This window comes from Marmota marmota, unplaced genomic scaffold (assembly GCF_001458135.2).
Source record: "Marmota marmota marmota unplaced genomic scaffold, marMar, whole genome shotgun sequence".
Taxonomy (NCBI): domain Eukaryota; kingdom Metazoa; phylum Chordata; class Mammalia; order Rodentia; family Sciuridae; genus Marmota; species Marmota marmota.
The window spans coordinates 8,095,287-8,117,741 of NW_026000240.1; the positions used below are offsets into that span (position 1 = coordinate 8,095,287).

Genomic DNA, 22,455 nt, shown 5'->3' on the forward strand with positions numbered 1-22,455 from the left:
TCTTCTCAAGGGCTCAATATTTTCTAGGTTGAACAACTGATTATTTGTGGCCTGTTTGCTCTTTCGGCGTATATTCAATAAAAATTGTGCAAGCTGCAAGTGTCAGTTCCCTTTAGAAACTGTTTTGTGTTTGTAATACCATAAAACCTTTTGGTTACAATCGTCATTTCCTAAGGAGGATGTGCTAAATATTAAAAGTAGCAGGTAACTATATCATCCTGCTGTTGCCATGGAAATGTTCCAATTAATTTATTTCAAACTAATGTATTTCAAAAATTGCTCTGGATTTTGGTTCTTTGTTGCCTGGGTTGCTTTTTTGTGATTTTTTTTTGTTCACTCTCTCTATGTTTGTATGTGTGTGTGTGTGTGGGGGGGGTGTTTAAACATTTCGTATATCCAAAGACAAGTGTTGTGAAGATCTTTACCATTTTCAACTTTGCTGTTTCTTGGTAGAGGAAAGAAAGCATGGATGTATTAGAAGGAACCCGACTGTACTCCTTTTCAGGACTTAGTCCCTACCTACAAGGAGTATTGGTGTTTTTCTGAGTTAAGATTCTAATGTCTGGAAACAAAAGGAAGTTTTTAGTAAAAGCTCATTTTGCCACATATCATGCAAAAAATACACTCACTTTTATATCATCCACATGTAAATGGGTTGAGTCAATGAGCTGGTAGCATTCTTTATCTTCAGGAGGCAGCATGTATGGGAAGAACACCAACTTCAGGACCAGGATGTGGATTTGTTCCAGGGGAGTCAGTAGCTGGACAGCCTGTGCCCTTGGGAAAGTCACTCAGCCTTCCTGAACCCATTACTGCCATCTGTAAAAGTGCAGATCCTCATAGTTCTGTCTGACCTGGATTGTGGAGACCATGCGAGAGAAGGTGTGCAGAGAACCCAGGCTGTGGTGGAGAGGGAGGAGCCAGGAGGAGCTGTCCAAGTGCAGGCTATGTGGGTTCCCAGCTGTGCAACCAGGGCAGGTTATCAGTAGCTCTAGGTTTGCTCTTTCTCCTTTTTATCTTGCTTTCTTCCTTCCGCAAATATTTTTTGATAGTTTGCTTTGCATCAAGCACTGTTTTACGTACTATAACTGCAGCAAAAGGTACAAGGCCCTGCTTTGTACCTTTCATTGAGGCAGCAGAGTGCGGATGTTACGAGTACTTTGGGAAACTGCCTGCCAGGGTTGAATCCAGCTTAGCCACCTATGGCTCTGTGACCTAGTATTTGTGTACACATTATCCCACATCTCTGTGTCTCGGTTTTCTCATTTGTGAAGTGGGGATGGTGATGATAGTTACCTTGTTGATCTGCTGTGCGGTTACCTGGTTTAGTCATCATCTAGTGCTTGTTTAGTTATCATTATCATTGCATTCTAGAGTGGGATAGAAGAAATGAAATTGTGATGAAATAGAAGTGCTATTATGTCAAGAAGTAATAAGTTCTGTGAAGAAAAATCTCTCAGGTAAGGGGATGTGAGTGGCAGGGAGAAGGAAGGGTGGGTATTTTAGATAGGGTGTCAGAGGCTTCTTACAAGACACTGAGATTTGAGCATAAGTCTAAAGTGGGAGGTTGCATCCTATAGATCTCTAAGGGGTGTTCTAGGAAGAGGGAGCCCCCTGTGCAAGGCTCTGAAACAAGACATGCTTGGAGCTTCCCAAGGCGTTCCAGTGGCAGAGTGGGAAAGGGGGACGGAGGCCTTCAGTGACATGGGAACCAGAGGCTGTGTCATGCTGAAACTTGTAGTCATGCTCAATGCTCAGTAGGTTGTTTTTTTTTTTTGTTTGTTTTTTTGTTTTTTTTTTTTTTAAGAGAGAGAGAAAGAGAGAATTTTTTAATATTCATTTTTTTAGTTTTCGGTGGACATAACATCTTTATTTTATTTTAATGTTGTGCTGAGGATCGAACCCAGCGCCCCATGTATGCCAGGCGAGTGCGCTACCGCTTGAGCCACATCCCCAGCCCCTCAGTAGGTTTTAAACAGAGTTTAAACATACTTAGAAGGATTGCTTTGGCTGTGCTGTGGAGAGTAGACTGGAAGTGACAGGTGGCAGGAGCACAAGAGGCAGAGCCTTGAGGTAGCCCGTGCAGCAGCCGGGTGAAGAGTGCAGGTGTCTGGCAGTCAGACTGTGAGAAGCAGGAGAATTCTGGGTCTGTTTTGAAGTTGACAGAATTTGATGTCTGGAGCCAAGGACAGGGAAGGGTCAAGGATAGCCTGAGAAACACAGGCCATGCCATTTACAGAGGTGACTGAGGGAAAAGGGACACTCAGGGCTCTGTCTGAGACACCTGTTAGTTGATCAGGTGGAGACACCAGACAGACAGCTAGATACAGGAGTCTGGAGGGGTTGGAGCTGGCCGTTCAGGTTACAGTTGATCTATGATATGATAGCACTTTTGGCAGTATGTGTTTCACAGAGTTGTTTTATGTATGAAAAATATTCAGTGATTTTTAAATTTTTTTTTTGATGAACTAGAACATTTTCTGTGTTCAATAAATCAATGAATAAATAATGCTATGGTCTCCAAGGCGCTTTTCTCTTTCTTCATCTTTGTCTTCTCCTAACATGACAGTCTCTACATCTCTTTAGATAACATAATTCAGAAGTTGTGTTATTTTCAGTCATTATAGGTTGATACTTACAAACCCAAAGTTTCTATTTGAGTTTGTCAGAGTATCTTCATGAAAGAACAAAACATTTATAAAGGTACATAATTCCAAGTTTTAATTGTCAAATAAAATAAATTTTGAACTGATACATGGTAGAGTAAAATTTATTTTACTTGACAATTAAAACTTGGAATTGTATACCTTTATAAATGATATATGATAGAGAAAAATTTCCTAGCAAGATAGAAAATATTTTCCTAAAATATAGATGGTCCTGGGATAGTACCTCTGCTGCTATTTAAAACCATGAGGTAGGTGCATGTTCACATAATGACAGGTTATCTGACGAGTATCACTGAGTGGGAAGAAAGCTCTTACTTTTTTCTATTTTTTATACCATTAATAAAGCAATTTATTCGTTCTGTTGATATAAAAATAGTGGTTAAGTATTCCTTGATAGCCATTGGATTCCTGCCTTCCTTGGAATTACATGCTTGATGTGCTTGTGTGTGTGTGTGTATGTGTATGTGTGTATGTGTGTGGGGGAGGGTAAGAGTGTGTGGGAGTGAACATGTATGTGTGAGTAAAATAATAGGGAAGTGAAAAAAGTACTCTGATGGATACCAGGATTTTAAAAATTTATAATGAGCACACACACACACACACACACACATACACATACACACATACACACACACACAAACAGGTCAGTGGTTGCTGAAGTCAGGGGAAAGAATTGACTATAAAAAGGGCTGAGGGAATTTGGGGAGCTGATGATCGTTCTGTACCTTAGTTGTGGTTAAATAATTAAATGTTATTGTCATAACTCAGAACTGTTGGTTACTTCTGGTAAAATATGCACCAAAGAGGGAAGTGTTGTAGTTGTGTTTTTCTTGTTTTCTCCCACACTTTTTAAGTGGATAATGAATATGCATTGTTTTTTAAAATTAGAAGAAAGTTATTTTGAAAATGAATAGCAAAAGAAAACAAATGGCCTTTCTCTAAGGCCAAGTCCATTAAATTAACTCACAGCTAATAATAGTCAGTCTCTTCTGTTGTTAACAGTAAGATTGTTTTTCTTTCTGTTCCTGAGTAATGGGTAATTTTGGACAAAATTCTTTTTTTTTGGTGGCATTTGGTTTTGGTTTTGAACATAGTTGTAAGAATCAAATGTCTTGAGATTCCAGTCTAAACAGAGATTTACTGTGAACTCCCGGCTTAGGAGGAAGTAGAGGCTCACCCAGCCCTTGCATCCCTCACTCTGTGTCCAGCCTGCCAGCCTTTGGCTCTGAACCGCCAGGGTGTATGGTGCTGGGGGCTGTGGTGGAGCATTCCTACTCTCACCTTGTACCTCTCCTGGAAATGGGTATGTAAAAGAAGACTTTTCTCTTCTTTACTTAGGAATTAAATTATTTCTTCCTCATGTTTCTTCTCTATCAGTTCGAGTTATATCTAAAGTGGAATAAATCAAATAGAAATATTAAAGATAAAACATTGTGTCTCCCAGCAGCTTGGCAGGCTGAGGCAGGAGGATCATGAATTCAAAGTGAGGCGCTAAGCAACTCAGTGAGACCCTGTCTCTAAATAAAATACAGAATAGGGCTGAGGATGTGGCTCAGTGGTGGAGAGCCCCTGAGTTCAATCCCAGATATGCCCCTCCCCCCAAAAAAATTATGTGTCAGTCTTCTGGGGCTATTAATAGAATTAAGTGAGGAAGCAAAATACTTGTTTTTTAATTGTAAATGTACCATATTTCTAAACCACTTGGATAATGAGGGGAAATTTACAGAGTGGAAAATCAAACATAGACAGTTAAGTTGGTTATAATTGTTTCCAGTTTCATTTGCTGCTATTATGAGGAAAGTTAAGTTGATTGTGTACTAAGAATGGGTTTTTACCAATCATTTTATTGTTCTTATATACAGTTGATGTGTTAAAGAAAATTGACATTCCATCTGTATTTATTGGTGAATCATCAGCCAGTTCCCTGAAAGATGAATTCACATATGAAAAAGGGTAAGTAGTGAATATCAAAAATAATTATAATCATAAAACTTAAAATTCTTCTCCTCCTTCTTTTTCTTCTCTCTCTTTCTCTGTGTATTTTTCCTGGTGCTGGTGATTGAACCTGGGATACTTCACCACTGAGCTACACCCCCAGCGCTTTATTTATTTTGTGACAGGCTGGCCTTGAACTTGCAATCCTCCTTCCCCAACCTCCCAAGTCTCTGGGATTATAGACTGTGCCACCGCACCTGGCTAAATTCTTCCTTATTTAGGGTGGAATTATATAATGTTCATTATAATCAAGATTATGTTTTAGTATGAACTCTGTTGGCTGAATTTTCTCTCTTTAAGTCATGATTTTAAGACTGAATTGTACTGTTTCTTCTGTGTATGATTATATATTAAAGTATATTTATGCTAGAGAGTTGGTAATGTTGGCACCAATGTTGCTAACAAGATATATGTATGTGTGTGTGTGTGTGTGTGTGTATGTTTGTATGTATGTATGTATGTGCCGCAGCCCGGCTGGCTGGGCAAAATAACCCGGGGGTAACGAATAACTTGTGTACTTGATACAGCAGGAGAAGGAGCCTTTTATTGCAGGACAGGAGCAGTATTTATACATTCCACAGAGCTTATCTAATTAGCATAAACTAGATACATCAGTCAACCAATCAGGAATCTCTACACTTAATGGCTCGCTTTTGTTACTTCTCAAACCACTCCCTCTGGCATTTTGCCAGGCACCATCCAGACTTGTTTACGAACTCTAACATTCCCCTGGCTAAATGCCAGGTGTTATTTTGACTTGTTTACAGACTCTAACATGTATGTATGTATGTTATATGATTATAAAAGGGGATAGATTGGCTTACATCACCAGAAGCTGGATGGTTCTAAGGTGGCCATTTGTGAGCTGCAGAGCTGGGGGAACAAGTAGCTACTCAGTCCAAGAAGCTGGAGCCTCAGAACATCAGGTATCCTTGATGCCACCCCAGTGCAGGCCTGAAGGCCCGGAATCTTCCTGGAGAGTCACTGGGAGAGTCTTCTTTGGAAGAGTGAAGGAGCTGGTGTCTGATGTTCTTAGGCAATGACAGCAGCAATCAAGAACCTGCTCAAGAAGAACAGAGCTTGCATCTGCTGCTGCTTCCTTATTCTTCCAACTTGTATTCCATCCAAGCCTCAACCTATTGCATGGTTATGTCCACACTTAGGAAGGGTCTCCAGTTCATTCCTAGGAACACCCTCATTGAGACCACCAGAAGCCTCTTAATCTCCAGCATATCTTAATCCAATCAAGTTGAAAATGCAGATTAGCCATCACATGTATCTTAAAGAGTCTTTTTGTTTCTGATTATAAAATCATACCTTTTACATTAAAAAGTAATACATACATGCTGGTAAAATCTGCAAAACTTCAGAAGTGGAAAATATTTGAAATAAAGTTCCCCATGATGCTGTTCAACAACAGCTATTACAAGCTTTTAGTTTTCCTTTGTTTGATTACTCATGGTAATTAATGATAATGTGCTCATAAAATGGAACCATACAATACATAATATTTGTACTTTATTTAGTTGATATTCTTTTTATGTTGAGACAAGTCCACAAGACCTTTTATCCCATCTCTTGGAGGGAATATATTGAGGGATTGGAAAATTTTTGGATTTTTAAAAGTTTAATATTCCAAATAGGACTTGAGGCAACACCTGTAATTGAACAAGTTAATGTAACTGCAGTGGATTTATCTTTTCCTGTCAGTTCATTGCAAGTTGACTAGAAAATTGCAAACATCTAAATAAACATCTAGATAAACACAGGGTATTGAACGTAAGCAAATATTATATTTTAATGCTTTTTAGACTTGTACATATCTGTGTGCCCTTTCCAACTGTCTGTCCACCTGTGTTTCTAACCTTTTATCCATTCTCTTGTTTTCCCGTAACAAAGCTAGGGGAAAATATATTAATATATTTAATATTTAATACATAGATGTAATTATATGTATTGATGTACTTTTTTGCAGTGCTGAATATATGTGTTTCTAAAAGATACAATAAATCCTGAAGGGATACTATTGCTTCTAATTTAAATTTAGGACTTCAAAATTTACTTCATTTATTTTAAATCTGTTTTATTTTTCTAAGTTTAAAGACACAAACATAATAATTATTATTAGTTTTAATTACACAATATAGACAGAGTCAGGAAAATAGTATCAGTACTATTGCCAACATTTTTTTGGGTGTGGGTACCAGGGATTGAACTGAAGAGCACTTGACCACTGAGCCACATCCCCAGCCCTATTTTGTACTTTATTCAGAGACACGGTCTCACTGAGTTGCTTAGGGCCTTGCTTTTGCTGAGGATGGCTTTGAACTCTCGATCCTCCTGCCTAATTCCTCCCAGGCTGCTGGGATTATAGGCGTGCACCTTTGTGCCCAGTTTATTGCCAACATTTTTAAAAGCAATTCTTCCCCTGCTTAGAGTATATCATAGTAGATATTAAAGTTAAATTATTTGCTGTAAAGACGTGGAATACTCTTCTCTATGTTGTTGTTTACAATTGGAAATACAAGTCTGTTTGATTCATTCCTTTCAGAGTATGGAGAGTGTTCCTCCTCTTGCTAATCACGATTTTTTATTGTTAAGTATAAAGTCAAAACAATAAAAATAAAGTATATTCAAATAAGTCCAGGTTGTATTCTATTCTTGTCCATCTTGATCTGATCCTTGCCTTATAATAGTAACATTTTTTTTCAAAAAGATCATTTATTATTTAATTCACTAAATTAAAGAATCATAGGCAAATTATATACCTTTTCTCCCTTATCTTAAGCTCTGAGTGATGAACTGAACTCCTCTTCCTGCTTTTGGCTTAACAGTGTACCCAGGAGATCATACCAGAGTAGACATATACTCGTCACACCTTCTTACAGCTGCATAGAACTCTATTCTTTGATTATGTTGGTTCACTTAACCAGTCCCCTGCTGTTGGACATTTGAATTGTTCACATCTTTTGTTGTTGTACTGGTGCTTTAGTGAGTAATCTTGTAGAGAAGTCCTTTAGTGTTTTTGTCGGTATACTTCTGGAATAGATTCCTGTAAGTGGTGTTGCAGTTCAGAGGTTAAATGTATATACTCTTTCCTGGCTATTGTCTTAATTCCTTTCACAAGGGTTGTGTCAGTTAATGTGTGATAGTACCTGCTTTCCCACAGCCTCACCAACAAATTTTGTTGTCAGATTTTTGAATTTTTGCTAATCTGATAGGAGAGTTATGGCATCTTGCTGTAGTGTTAATGTGTATTTCTCTTATTACGAACAAATTCAAGCATATTTTTCTTATGCTTAGCTATTTGCATTTTCTATTAACTCTTTAACCCATTTTTTTCCCTGTTAGGTTGTTGGTCATTTTCTTTGTTTAAGTATGTTAGAAATTTGTGATATGCTTCACAAAATTTTTTGTGTTTTGACATTTTCATTTTATTTATGAGTTGGTTTTTAAAAATGTAATCACTTAGCATGATGTTTTCAAGGTTCATCATTTCATTGTATGAATTGGTATTTTATTTCTTTTTTTGTTTGTTTGTTTCTGAATGATATTCCCTTATATGGATATGCCACATTATATTTATTAGTTGATGGACATTTAGCTTGTTTCCAAAATATTTTGGCTATTATGAATAATGTGAGCATTTACATATAAGTTTTTACATGTATGTGTGTTTCCATTTCTCTTGGGTGTATATTTAGAGTGGAATTGCTGTTTACATAGTAACTTTATGTCTGATGTTTTGGGCAATTGCTAGACTCTTTTCCAAAGGGCCTGCACCATTTTATAACCCCACCAGCCAAATGTGGAGGTTCTAATTTCTCCCAAAGAAATTTAGTAACCAACTTTTCTAGGTCTAGAAAAAACTGATATTTTTATCATTATTACTATACTTATAAATTAATTTAGGGAAAATTGACATTTTTAGGATGCTAAGTTTCCTTTTTCAAGGATGTGATATATCTTTCCTTCTATTTATTCAATTAGTAATCTTGAGTTTGTTTTTGGTGGTTTTTTTTTTTTTTTTTTAAGTCCAAAATCTATGTGAGAAACACATTCCTTGTGAAATTTATGGCTAGGTATTGTATTGTTTGCTATCATAAGTAGGGTCTTCTCTTTGTTTACATCTGCCACTTGTTTTTTTATTTGTACGTATGAAAGCTCTTTTTATGTGTTGATATAATTATATGCAATTGGACTGGATTCTCTTATTGTTGTGAAGTTTCCCATTACAAATAGAAATAGTCTTATCTTTTGCTTTGTAATTTTTATACTTCTAATTGTTCTCTCTTATCCAATTGCCTTGGTAATAACTTCAGCATCACATAAATAATAGTGGAGATAGTGGCCATCTTCCTCTTGTGTCTCACTTTTGTGAGAATTCTTGTTTATTCTTTAAGATTCTTTTTATCATATTAAGAAAGCATGTATCAGTTCCTGTTGTGTTGCATTTTATTCTTTTTAGCAGTTTTCCAGTCTTTTAACTACTGTTAAAAAACAGCAGTCCAGGACTGGGTTTGAGGTCCAGAGGTAAATCACTCACCTAGCATGCCTGAAGCACTAGGTTTATCCTTAGCCCCACATAAAATAAAATAACGATATTGTTATAGGTGGACACCTATAACTGAAAAATAAATACTATGCTAAAAAAACCACAGCAGCCCAATAGTCCTTTATTCAGATCAATATTAATTCACTTACCCTGTAAAGCCACGAGATAAGCCTGGCTTATCATCCTGACTTCCATCACTTCTTAACCTGTTGCCTTCAACAAAAATTTATCATCTCTGGGCCTTAGCTTCCCTCCTCTTTAAACATGGGAACAACAATAATAGAATTTATATATACAGCATTTAAATTCTTTGAAGAATATCTAGTATGTAGTAAATTCTTCATAGGTGTTCCTTCTACAAGTAAATAACGTGCACTAAACAGAGTGCTGGGAGATTTTTGACCATACATTATGTGTAGTTGTACATGCTGCTTCTTTAGCAAAAGTACCTGCACATTACTAAGGATAAATTGTTGAAAATTTCACTGTAACAACTGTCACATGGCCCTCCCCAAAAGATAGTTATTGGTCTTTTTAGTTAACTGCCAATCTGATAAGAAAACGCATTGATGACATTAATACTTATTTATTCATAGGGAACCTTTTTGCAAACTGGTATCCTTTGTGTACTTTGGTCTTTTAAAACTTTAATTCTACAAGCATTTTGTAAATTTGTACCTACAAAGGTAAATAACTAGGTGGTATACAGTTTTCAGAGTTGCAGGTGGGGAAGGAGTGTCATTGTTCATAGTTGTAGGATATGGGGGGTCACTTGGTGGCTCTCAGAAAGTCAGTCTTTTTTTTTTTAATTTGTTTTAATTAGTTACACATGACAGTACAATTACCTTGACATATCATACATTTGAATCAGATGGGATATAATTTCTCATTTTTCTGAGTATACAGGTTGCAGAATCATATTGGTCATGCAGTCTTAATGGACTCGCTTTCTCTTCTGAAAATGTGGCGTGGGAGGAAAGAACTTGCACTTCCCTCCGCCTTCAGCTTTCTGTCTTCTCAAGGCTGTGCTTTTTTTTCTGTCCCATCCCTATCCCTGGGCATAGAGACTGTGTCATCGTCAGTATTCAGTAAATGTGGGTGAAATTAAACTGTAGGGAACATAGGATGTTGGGTGAGGCAGCTGCCAGCTTTGTTTGAAAGGGGCAGCAGGTTCGAGATGGCAGTCAGCTGAGGCAGTGGTGGTGTGCGACCTGAGCACGGCTTGTCACCTAGAATGTTGGTCTGTAGGCCCTAAGCTGGGTTGTACTTGTAAATCCACTGCAGCTTGGTGTTTTGGGTGGCAGGGGTTGGGTGTCAGAACAGACAAGGCAAGGCCTCCTGTGAACAGCCCGGTGGGGAGATAACTGTTAAGAAGCTTAGGCCGCAGCACTGGTTTGAAATGAACCTGGGAACACATGGAGAGGAAAATAAGGCCTTATTTCCTGGGCCACCTGGGACTCCGCTTCAGTAATGACTATCAGCTGCAGAGCTCATGGGGTATGCTATCCTCAGGAGTGGGTGGAGGTGGGTGCTAAGGTACTTACTAAAGCTATTTTAATACCTCCTTTTTCAAACACAGATTAGTCTGGGACCAGGACAGGGTGACTCTGCAGGCTCCACTGTGGGCCACCTGAGTACAGGAGGAAACAAACAGGGCCAGGGCACGGACGTGCTGTTGTTGCCCTCTGCCCTGTGTCCTCACCGCCACCATTAGCCATCCTCAAGGGATAAAAAAAGCAGTATCCTGCACGTGTGCTCAGCTCTCGATTCAAGGAGTCCCCCTTTATCATCATTGGCCATTTAAAATCGTCACGATGTACCTTCACAGCAAACTAAAATGACTTGAAATACAGCAGGCAAGCATTAATAAAGTATGTAGAATGTCAGGTTTCATTTGATTTCATTTTTATAGTTACAAGCACACAGGAAGTCTCTACTGAAGTGGTTTGATTTCTCGTTCACTGGGACTGTTCTTTCAGTTTATTTCGTACCTAGCAGCTCGTTTATTTCTGAGCAACCCTGGGGCTTGTTTTATGGGACAGTGTTTATTTATCTTGTATAAACTTCATGTGTCTTAGGAGGTAAAAAACATAAAGAAGAAAAAAAAAATATAAGAGGTGTAAGTGTTCTACTGCTAAAATATGAAGAAGCTACAGTCACTTAAATTGAGGCTGGGCAGCAGACTAGTTTCCAAATCCCAGCGATGTTAATTTATAGCATGTAGGCGGGGTGAAGTGAGGAGGCTACAGAGGATTAGCATGTCATAGAAAGGCCCTTTGTACTTAGAAGTGGTACCATTGGCTCATGGCAGTCTCAGAGAGTTTGTACCAAGAACAGGGACATTATTTACAGAGCTGGCCTCCTGCTGGAAGAGATACTATCAAATAGATAAGCTCAGGCCTGCTACACTGTACCTCTTTAACACTGACTGATTAAAGCTACCACCAAAAAAAAAGAAAAAAAATGCATGTGAAATCCTTTGTTATTCTCATTCTGGTGGAAAGTGACTGAAGTTAAAAAAACAAATAAAGGAAAAAAGAAAACAAAACCCCACTTGTATTCAAGCAATCTTGGCAATTTGGGGAAGGTGCTTAAATTTTGGAGGAAAATTCTTGGTATTTGTTTGTTTTTGATGAAGTTCAATGGAACTCCTTGAATGTAAGTGTAATAAATAATAGCATAAATGGAAGTAGTTTGCTTTCATGATTTGTTTCTTAAGAACAGTAGAATCCTAAGTACCTCTTCCATCATGGGGGAAGGAATCCACCTGCTTTTATCTACCTTTATACCGTGAATTATTTTACCCTGAACCCTTGTATTATAAGTACCTGGCTTTATTACCTTAAAAAACAAAACAAAACACCCAGCAGTGAGTAGTGCATTAGCATTGCTTGTACCATCCTAGCCTGGTGCCAGTGGACCCATGCAGTAGCTACTAGTCGCATTGCTGCACATCACACAGACCCTTCCCTAGACTAAGAGATTTTTATGCAAAGTTTAGATGCCATGTAAAAATTGCTCATGTAACAAATAGTGTGACTATTCTCATCACAATTTTTATTCCATGGGTCCCTGTCAGTTTTTCTTTTCTTTTTTTTTTATTAGTTGTTCAAAACATTACATAGCTCTTTATATCATATTTCATACATTTGATTCAAGTGGGTTATGAACTCCCATTTTTCTAATAGTAATGTCACAATAGCTATTAACATGGTTGATAACCAAAGGGAGTAAGGTACGTGGCAGCCCTTACCTTCCACTTCCATGGCATACACATTTCTATGGTTTTTTTTTTCAGTTAAGTAGTGGAGAATAGAGTGGAGATGGCGATTCTTGTCAATTTCTTTTCTCACAGATGACAGGCACAGTGGCGGTATCTGTGGGACCCAGGGCAACAGGTGCAAAGGAAATGTGTCTGGAGGAAGCAGTAATGTCTCTGTTTTCTACAGAAGGAAGTGATAAGCAGTAGTTTGGTTGAGGTGGGGGTTCTTGTTGACTTACTTCCTAAGGTACTACCATTGGTTTTTATGCTGATGATACATATAAAATATTACTTTTGCGTGGGCAATGAGATTGAGTAAGTAACATCTCTCCAGGACAGATATAGAAGCATTGATTGACTGATTTTATTTACCCAGTCCAGAACCTTCTTTTAAATATATAGGCAAATTATTTTGAAAAATATGGAAAGTAGATATAAAAAAACATCTCTTAAATTATTGGGAATTCTTTATTAGAAAATGAGATGGACTGTAGCTCAGTGGTAGAGCCTCTAATGTATGAGGCACTGACTTCGATCCTCAGCACCACATAAAAAATAAATAAAGATATTGTGTCCATCTACAACTAAAAAAAAAATTAATGAAAAAAAAAGAAAGAGAAAATGAGATGTGTAGCCAGGTGCCATGGCACACGCCTATCACCAACTTGGGAGGCTGAGGCAGGAGATAGCAAATTTGAGGCCAGCGTCAGCAACTCAGTGAGACTATGTCTCAAAAATAATAAGGATGGGGGATGTAGCCCAGTGATAAAGCACCCTGGGTTCAGTCCTAGAAGAAAACAGAAGATGTGTGTAGTGGATTAAATTATAATGTCTACGTGTCTTTTAAAAAATATTCTTACTTAATTTTGTTTAACCTCATAATTTGACAGTGCTTCCTCATAATCAGTGATTGTTCTTTGCTTTCTTCCAGGGGCCACATTATCCTGGTTCCAGAATTCAGCCTTCCTCTGGAATACTATTTAATCCCCTTCCTCATCATAGTGGGCATCTGTCTCATCTTGATAGTCATATTCATGGTAAGTGAACTAACTTAATAATTGTAAAATGTGGTACGAATACATCTAAAGCACATAGCGTTGGATGAGAGAAGCCTTACACTAAAGAGTAACTCCTACTACATGAGCCCCTGTGTACACAGTTCTGGAACACAGAGAGAACCCAGTGAAGACATCAGAACAGCGGCTGCCTGCGGGGATGGGGCGAGGGTGTGCTGAGGAGAGCGTCAGGGACTTTCAGGGGGGAGGGTCATGTTCTGTGTCTTGATAGAGATTTGGGTGGCACAGATGGGTGGCATTTGTCTGGATCCACCCACTCGAATCCTTAGCTTGTGCATTTCATTGTATGTAAATTTTCAAAAGAAAATGACGGAACTGTAAAAAAAAACGTACTTAACGCTTAAGTAATGATGTATATGCTATAGTACTGGGGGAAGTATACTGTTGTCTGCAATTTACTTTGAAATGTATTGTAAAAAATTAAGAGGACTAAGGTAGGACATACCGATGGGGCGATAGAGGAACAGACATGGTAAAGTGTAGCAAGACGTGCTAGGTAGTGGGTGTCAGGTGTTCGTGATCAGATTCTTCACTTCCATTCATTTGAGAACTGTTGTGTTAAAATATAAAGGAAGCCTGAGGCTGGAGGAAAGCGGGGGCACATTGCTTCTCCAAAAGTAGGTCTGCACACTATCCTCCCCCACGGGGGGCTGCACAGGATGCCCTGCCTCTGTCCTCCTCATCCCCCTGGGTGTGCAGTGGAACTTCTGAGAGGCCGAGGGGGTGACACAGCACAGGAAGACAGCAGACGAGAATCTCTCTGTATTCTCTTCCCACGTGGTCAAAGAAATTCGCAAAAATATAAAGCAATACTACCCTTCTAAATTTTTTCTTATTTTTCATAAAGAATATTTATATTAACATCCAGTGAGTTTATTATCATATTGAAGTTATAGATTAAGTTAGAGATCAAATGCCATCTTTGAAATGTCTAATTTCCCTATGATATTGGGGTATTTTTTTCATTTATTTAGGTCCTTCACATCCATCAGTTTAGTTATTTTTTCCTGTAAATCTTTTGTCTTTTGTTAGACTTATTACGTAAACGGTTTTTTGCTTATTACAAAAGATATTTTTGAATTTGCATTTCTAATTAGTTATTACTAGGATATAAGAACATTATTAGGTTTTTAAAATTAACTTTTGATTTTGAAATGTTAGGTTTACAGAAAGTTTCAAACAAGAGAATTCTATACATTGCTCATCTAGCTTCCCTCATTGTTGATATTCTACATTATTTGTCAAAACTAAGAAACTCACGTTGGTACATTTCTATTAACCAACTCCGTCCTTTGTTTGGATTCCACCAGTGTTTTCACTAATGTGCTGCTTCTGTTCCAGGACCCGGCCTGGTGTTCCACACAGTGTTTGTCACATCTCCCTGTGTCCTCTGACTGGCAGTTCTCAGTTTGTCCTTGTTTTTCATGTACTTGATTGTCTTTGAAGACTGTGATTAGACTGGGTTAAGTTTTTCAAAAGGAGTCTCAGCACAGAGGTGAAAGGTGTTATCTTAACCCTGGGTCAGTGGGTTCACGATATCCAGGTAATAGTCCTGACAACGTGACCCTTCATGTTGGATAAGGTAGCATTTGCCAAGTTTCTCCATTGTAAAGTCAATATTTTTCTTCTGCTCTCCCTTTCTTTAGAAATGAGGCACCACATCTAGCCTACTATAAGGGTGGGAGCAGGAATTGAGCACCACCTCTTGGAGGAGGAAGTATCTGATATGTTATTTGACATACTTCTGTAAGGAAGACTTTTTTCCTTTTAGCATTCGTTCATTCATTCCATCATTTATATTAGTATGCATCCAGACATATTTATTTTATGCTTTGTTATAATCTAGTACTACCTTATTTTTCTTGTTAAATGTGTTTGAGTTCTATATTCCTTTGACTTGACTCCCATCCTTTTGTTTTTTCAACCTTTTTTTATTAGTGCATCATAGTCATATATGACAGTGGGGTTCACTTTGACATTATCATGAATGCCCATGACATAAGTTACTCCATGTCAATCCCCAGAGCTGCTCTCTTCCCTCTCCTCCTCCCTTCCCCTGACCTATTGGTCTTACTTTCATTAATTAAAAAACAATTTTTTTTTTGTACCAAGGATTGAACTCAGGAATGCTTAACCACCAAGCCACTCCCCAGGCCTTTTTAATAGTTTATCGCTGAGCTCCTCAGGGCTTTGCTAAGTTGCTGAGGCTGGATTTGAACTTAGGATTCTCCTGCGTCTGCCTTCTGAGTTGCTGGCATTACAGGCATGTGCCACTGCGCCTGGCTTATTAATTTATTTTTAATTGGTACATGATAGTTATGTATAGCGGTTGAATCTCTTGTGATATGTTCACACCTGCACTGTATAGCATGGTGGTCCTCCCCTTTCTTGTCCCTGCTGCCACACACTTCCTCCCTTCTTCTATTCCAGTCTTCTCCCTTCTATGTGTTGGGCTCATCTTATGTTTTTCTTGTCCTAGTCCTAAAATCAGCAATTTTTCCTAGAAGGAAAATTCCTTTTACCAGAGTGCTGTAATGAGAAACCAAGATTTCAACATTGTACATCTTTGGTTTTTATATATTAGTCTTATATTTACAAACTTGCTGGATTCTCCTGTTTGGGTAATTTGCTGATTTTCTTGGGTTTTCAATGTAAAAGCAAGGAAGTATAGAAAATTAGAAAATCAAACAATAAACAAAAATGCCACTGGTAAATTAGGTGTAGAAGTAGGATTATAGACTAAAAACTTAAAATAAGCATTATGAAATAGTGACATTAGAAGACTTCCCTGGAAAGTCAGGAAGAGGAAATGGATAAATGTTTGCTACTTAACATTTTGCTATATTATTTTGGTAAAACCAGGAAAAAAAGCAGTGTATTAAAAATAAAGAAACCAGATTTTTATTTGCTTATTTAACAGGTATTAGATTATATATCTTTCCTCTATCACGAGGTCATTGTTTTTCTCTTTTACTCTGTTCATTTGTTGGCTGTTGTGAATCTGCTTTTAAAATTTAAACATCTGGATATTCTGAGGATAAATTCTATTTGATTATGTTGTGTTAAGTTTTTCTTTATATTTTTGGATTATGTAGATTTCTGATACAGATCAATCTTATATTTGGACATAGATGCAAAAATTTCATAATATTGGCAATCTGAATATCCAGGTAAGAAAAATCTTTAGTTTTATGGAGGCAGACAATCAAAACTTAAACAATCCTGTGAGTAGTATTGGTGGGACTGTAAGATGGAACATATACCTGTAGAAAACGGTATAGCAGTTCTTCAGAAATTAAACATAAAATGATCATATGATCTGGCAATTACACTTCTGCGTATGTTATCCAAAAAGAATTGAGAGCAAGGACTTGAGCATAGATTTGTATATCCATGTTCATAGCAGCATCTTTGCCAGTAGCCAGGGTGGAAGCAACCTAAGTGTCTGTTAACAGATGAATAGATAAACAAAATGTAGTGCAAAGATACAGTGAACTATTAGCAACGATGGACGGGAATTCTGACACATGCAGTAGTGTGTGTGAAACTTGAAGGCATTATGCTAATTAGTTAGTGGGTCACAAGAAGACAAGGACTGCATGATTCCCCTTGTATGAGGTGGTCTAGTTGATAGAAGCAGAAAGCAGTAGGTACTGGGCACCAGGGGTAGGAAAGAATGGGGAGTTACCGCACAATGGGCAGAGGTTCCATTTTGCAAGGTGGAGAGTTGTGTGGGTGGGTGGTGGTGATGGTAAAGCAGCAGTGTGAACAACAAAAGTGGGTAAGACACTGCAGTATGTGTATTTCACCATAATTTCGAAAAAACACAAAAATACACAATCAGAATTATTCTAGCTCTGTAAAACTAAGGCTCTCTTTATTCTCTTTTCTGAAAGTTTTTTTAAAATATATAATTTGGATCATCTTTTTTTGTGGCGGTTGACTTTTTGGTGAAGGTTGCCTATAAAATCATCTAAATTTAGTGACCTTTCATAGTTACATGGATGTTCAGATATTTTTCTGCTCCTTATCAAATTGCATTTCTAAGAAATTATTTTTAAATACAGTGGGACAGTATGATTTATAATATTCATAGACTCATAATTTTAAGAGAGATTCCACCTTGTGTGGCATGAGTTCTCTGTTTCAGAGCCTCTGTGCTTGGCACTGTGTTGACAGAAGTTTATTGTTTTATTAGTCTTTCAGAGAGGTAGATATCACTAAGTGTTTACCCAAACTTAATTAGGCACTGCTCTAGGATCTGCGATTCAGTAGTGAACAAAATACCTAAAATCCCTGATATCAAGCAACTAAAATTTCAGTAGAACTTAAATTCTAAATTATTTACTTTCTTTTTTATCTTTGTCTTGCAATTCTGCTCTTATCATTAGTATCTTCTTTCTTCCACTTAATTTAGTTATATTCATTTTCTAGCCTATTCATCTGAATGCTTACTAATATTTTCTTTCATACTAGAAATGTGCATGTGTTATAACTTTATATTTAATAATAGCTTTAGTTGCATCCCATAACTTTCGATAAGGAATATTTTATTCTCATTTGATTTAAATTTTAAAGGTTTATTGTTATATTTTCTTACCTCTCTTGATATTTGCATCCATGTGAGACAGAGCTCAATTACTGCAACTTCTAGCCTTCCTCTGCCCTTTTACCCATTCTGTCTTGGGGGAGAGGAAGTGTCCCCTATCTGTGTGGAACCTGGGAAGAGTAAATTGGACAGACTTTGCTCAGCTCCACCTTCTTCCTTGGGGACTAGCCTTTCATTGGGGTGCAGGTGCTCATTCAGATCCTCCAGGGTTGTTCTGCAGTTCTGGAGCAGGATGTTGGCAAGGCCATCTGAGTGCTTAGGACAGCTCAATTCTGTGGCTCAGTTGAAAGTTGTTTCTCTCTCCAGAGAGTTAATTACTTCACCTCCCCCTGTCTAATAGTATGTGGTCTTATTTCTCATGTTTATAATATAGGTGGTAAATGAGCACACCAAAGATACAGGCCCCACGAGAAACTTAGTTATCTGTTATGATCTGTTCTAGGACTCTGAATTATTTAGTAAAATTCTAAACTTCTAAAATACATATATTTTATTGTCTTCTTTTCCTGTTATTTTCTACTTCAATTGAATTGTCTTCAGAAAACATTGTATATTATAGATTCTTTGGTTATTTTCAGACACCTGCTTTGTACCATAGTTTTGTGGTTAAATTTTCAAAATACTACTCATGTACAAAAATATCAGTGGAATGCAGAGTTATATGTTCATTGGTTCAAATTTGTGGATTTGTTTAATTTTTAAAAGAATTCTAACAGCTTTATTAAGATATAATTTATACAACACAAATGAGTTCAGTTTTTCCCCCTTATATCAACACTTGCATAGTCAGTCTTTTAAAGTTTGGTTATCCTGCTAGCATACCTGCTAGAGGGTGGTATGTGTGCCTGTTAGTAGTACTGAGTTGTCATTTCTGGTTTTTGTTTTCCTGTTGACTAATGATGTTGGGGATCTCTTTAAGTGCTCATTTGCCATATGTGTATCTTCTGTGGTTCAGTAGCAATTACAATTTTTTTTTCAGGTGGGTGACTTAAAAAATTGAGTATTGAAAGTTTTTTTTATATATTCTGGGTACAAATTCCTTATCATGTGTGAAATTAGGAAACGTTTTTTTCCCAGTCTGTGGAGTCTTTTATCTTTTAACTCTCTTTGGAGGACAGAAGTTCTTAACTTTTGATATAGTCATATTTGTCACCTTTTTCCTTTATAGGTGGTGTTTTGTACTTGGTTCTGGTCCTGTGGACTTCCCTTTCATTCTTGAAACCCTAACAGTGTTTTGTATATTTTGTCTTAGATTTCTGAAAATGTGTAGTAGAAGTATTTAATATCATGTATGTAGTAGAAGTATTTAATATCATTTAATATTATGTTGCTAGAACTAAAAGTGTGATAACTAATAGGTATGTGTTTGAAAATTTTATTAGTTTGTATCTTTAAAGGAATCTCAACTTCTCATTCTTTTTGACCCATTGAAGTCTTTGTAATATGTAGTCTATTATTTATATTTTTGTAAGTAAGTGGTTTTAATAAATAAAAAAATTCAAAGGATAATATATAAATTAACTAATCACTTATAATTTAATGCTTTATAATATTATTGTAATTAGGATTTAAATAAATTGAGTGGTTTGTAGCAGCTATCCAGAAACTTTAAAAAAATTGTTATTTTAATAGCCATTTCTAATTGCATGTTTAATATTTGACTCATTTTCCCCCCCTTTTATCTTTAGATCACAAAATTTGTCCAGGACAGACATAGAGCTAGAAGAAATAGACTTCGTAAAGATCAACTTAAGAAACTTCCTGTACACAAATTCAGGAAAGGTGAGTGAACCTGTTGTCTTCTAAATCACAGCACAGTACATGATGACCACACCCTGCTATCACCTTTTGAGTCCCTGCTGCCTCTACCTGACCCTGAGCAGACAGGTAAGAACCGGGGGGCATTTGTGGGACATGGATTCTGCTATGGCACCATGGTGACACAGGTAGGGTGCACCATCTATGGGGAATGTACAGCAGTGGTGAACTGAGCAGAGTGCTTTTCATCACCACCCGTGCTACCAGTTCTCTGCATGTCGGGAGTAGAGCACTTCTCTGCACCAGGGTGGCTGGCTCCTCTTCTTTGTCTCTTTTCCACCATATGCTGTTTATGTAGTGTGGTATTAACTAAAAACGCAAGTAGCTGTTAGGGCTCTACATTTTACATTATATATTTTATATCAGTATCATCTCATTTAATTATTCCTTCCCTGTAGATGGAACAGAAGGTCTGGGAGGCGTAGAACTTTAGTGACACATAGCCAGTGTTGAGAGCTGCGGAGGGTGTTGTGGCTCCGTTCTGTGGCCAGTGTAGTGTCCCTTCTCTCTGCTTTCGTGATACAGGCACATGCTTTTTAAACCTTTTGGCTAGTACTTCCTAGACTTCTCAATTTCTTATACAAGTAAAAATGTTCTGTTTTTTTATTCAGCGGTGAGAGTGTAGGGTATGAAGGTAAAAACCAGACGGTGACATTAAAACATTTCTGCAAAGGTTTTGGTTTTTTTTCCAAGTTAAAAAAAATTTATTTCTTTTTAATATTTACAATTACCATTATGTTATTTAAAAATAAAGAATTTAATAAAAAAAAAGAACACCATGTTAAAATAAACATATTGACAAATACATGTATGAAACTGTAGTGAACTATCATTTTAGAGGATGCATTTTATTCAGGCCAGAATATAATAAAGACTCGTTTTAGGAATCACTTTTTAAAGCTTGATTTTATTTGTTTATTTTTGTATTTCTTAAACCCAGAAACAAAAATTGTTTTGTTTTGTTTTTTTTTTTTTTTAGAAGACGATGTTAAGATTGCTCTGGGTTAAAAACATAGGCAGAGTTGGCTTTTCCTGAGTAAAATGCGGAGCCATTGTAGAATGTTGAACAAGAGAGACAGAAACTACATTAAATGTTAAAAGGATTTTCTGCTGCTTGTTAAGAATAGACTTTTAGAGGGTCAAAGGTACAAGCAGAGAGACCAGATGGGAAGTTAGGGCAGTAACCCATGTGTGACATACATGTGGCTTGAATCAGAGTGGTGGACCTAAGGGAGGAGAAGAAACCTCCAGCAATTGGATGTGTCAGGGGATGCAGCCCAGTAGGTGTGTTAATGGACTGGCTGGAGAGAAGACTGGAATGGCCCTGTGGTTTTTGTTCTGAGCAATAGGCAGAATGCACCTTCCAAGTGAGGAAGGCCCTTAAATAGAAATAGGGATGGTTAACGTGGTAGAGCAGGTTTGGGGATGTTGGGAGCATGGGTTTTTGGACATGTGGCATTTCTGATGTCACCTAGACAGTATGAGTCATTGTGGAGCTCAAGAGAGGGGACTGAACTGGAAGTATTGGCATAGAGATGAATTTAATTATGAGGCTGCTTACAATTACCAAGAGCATGAGTACAGAGAGAATGACATTGAAGACTCTGGGAAACTCCAACTTTAAGAGAAGAAATCAGCAGTGTTGATGAGGAGTGAACAGTTAGGAGAAAAATCAAAAGAGTGTGGTTTATTAGAAACCAAGTGATACACATCTATCAGGGAGCAAAGAGTGAAAACTTGTGTCAGTGCTCCTGACAGAGAGGTCAGTGAGAGCCTGAGCAGTTTGACCAGAGTGGCCAGGCCAGACCTTGTTTTAGTGTTTATGACTATGAACCAGTCAGCATAGCTGAGTTTTTCTCCAGCAATGTTTGTTGAATAGTGTTCATCCTTACCATTCCTTCTTTATTAAAATGTGAAGTATGGTATGTAGACGGAAGGGGATATAAGAGTGTATTTCTGGAAACATGCACTTCAGGAAACAGAGCATGTGCAGCCCGTGGAATCTCTCCTGTTCTGCTCTGGGTGGTATTCCTTCCTCCCCTCTGGAGACAGTCACTGTCCTGTCTCATGACGTCCATTGCCTTGCTTCTCTCAAGTTTTATCATATATGTGTATATAACCAACAAACACTTTAATTTTTGCCCATTTCTGAATTGTATTTTTTATTACCTCATTTATTAACATTTTTGGTCAAATTAATCTACTTATTGCATGTAGGTGTCGCTCCTTCACTTAATAGACGCTTGAGTTTCTCTCTGTGTAAAGCCATTATAGACTGTGATTTTGAGAACATTCTTGTCCATATATCCTGATCCATAAGTACTTGGATTTCTTTAGGGCATGTAGAAGCACATTAGGTAGGTCTTAGTTGGGTGCCATCTCCAACTTCATTTGGTATTGCCAAATCATTTCCAAGGTGGTGAATGGTGCTAGTTTATATTCCCACCAACACTGTTCAGAAGTTCCTGTTG

The 22,455-nt window shown here is 37.5% G+C and overlaps 1 protein-coding gene across 6 annotated transcripts in view; it reads left to right on the forward strand.

Annotated features, from left to right (window-relative positions):
- The window catches only part of Rnf13 (ring finger protein 13), a 114,733-nt gene that overhangs the window by 73,624 nt on the left and 18,654 nt on the right, over nucleotides 1-22,455 (forward strand). For 5 of the 6 annotated variants that reach the window (XM_048793946.1, XM_048793950.1, XM_048793947.1 and 2 more), the window contains 3 exons: nucleotides 4,532-4,622; nucleotides 13,413-13,518; nucleotides 19,855-19,948. In XM_048793946.1, coding sequence (XP_048649903.1) covers nucleotides 4,532-4,622; nucleotides 13,413-13,518; nucleotides 19,855-19,948 — 291 coding nt within the window. The remainder of the gene's footprint in view (nucleotides 1-4,531; nucleotides 4,623-13,412; nucleotides 13,519-19,854; nucleotides 19,949-22,455) is intronic. The other variant, XM_048793949.1, reaches the window with a different exon arrangement.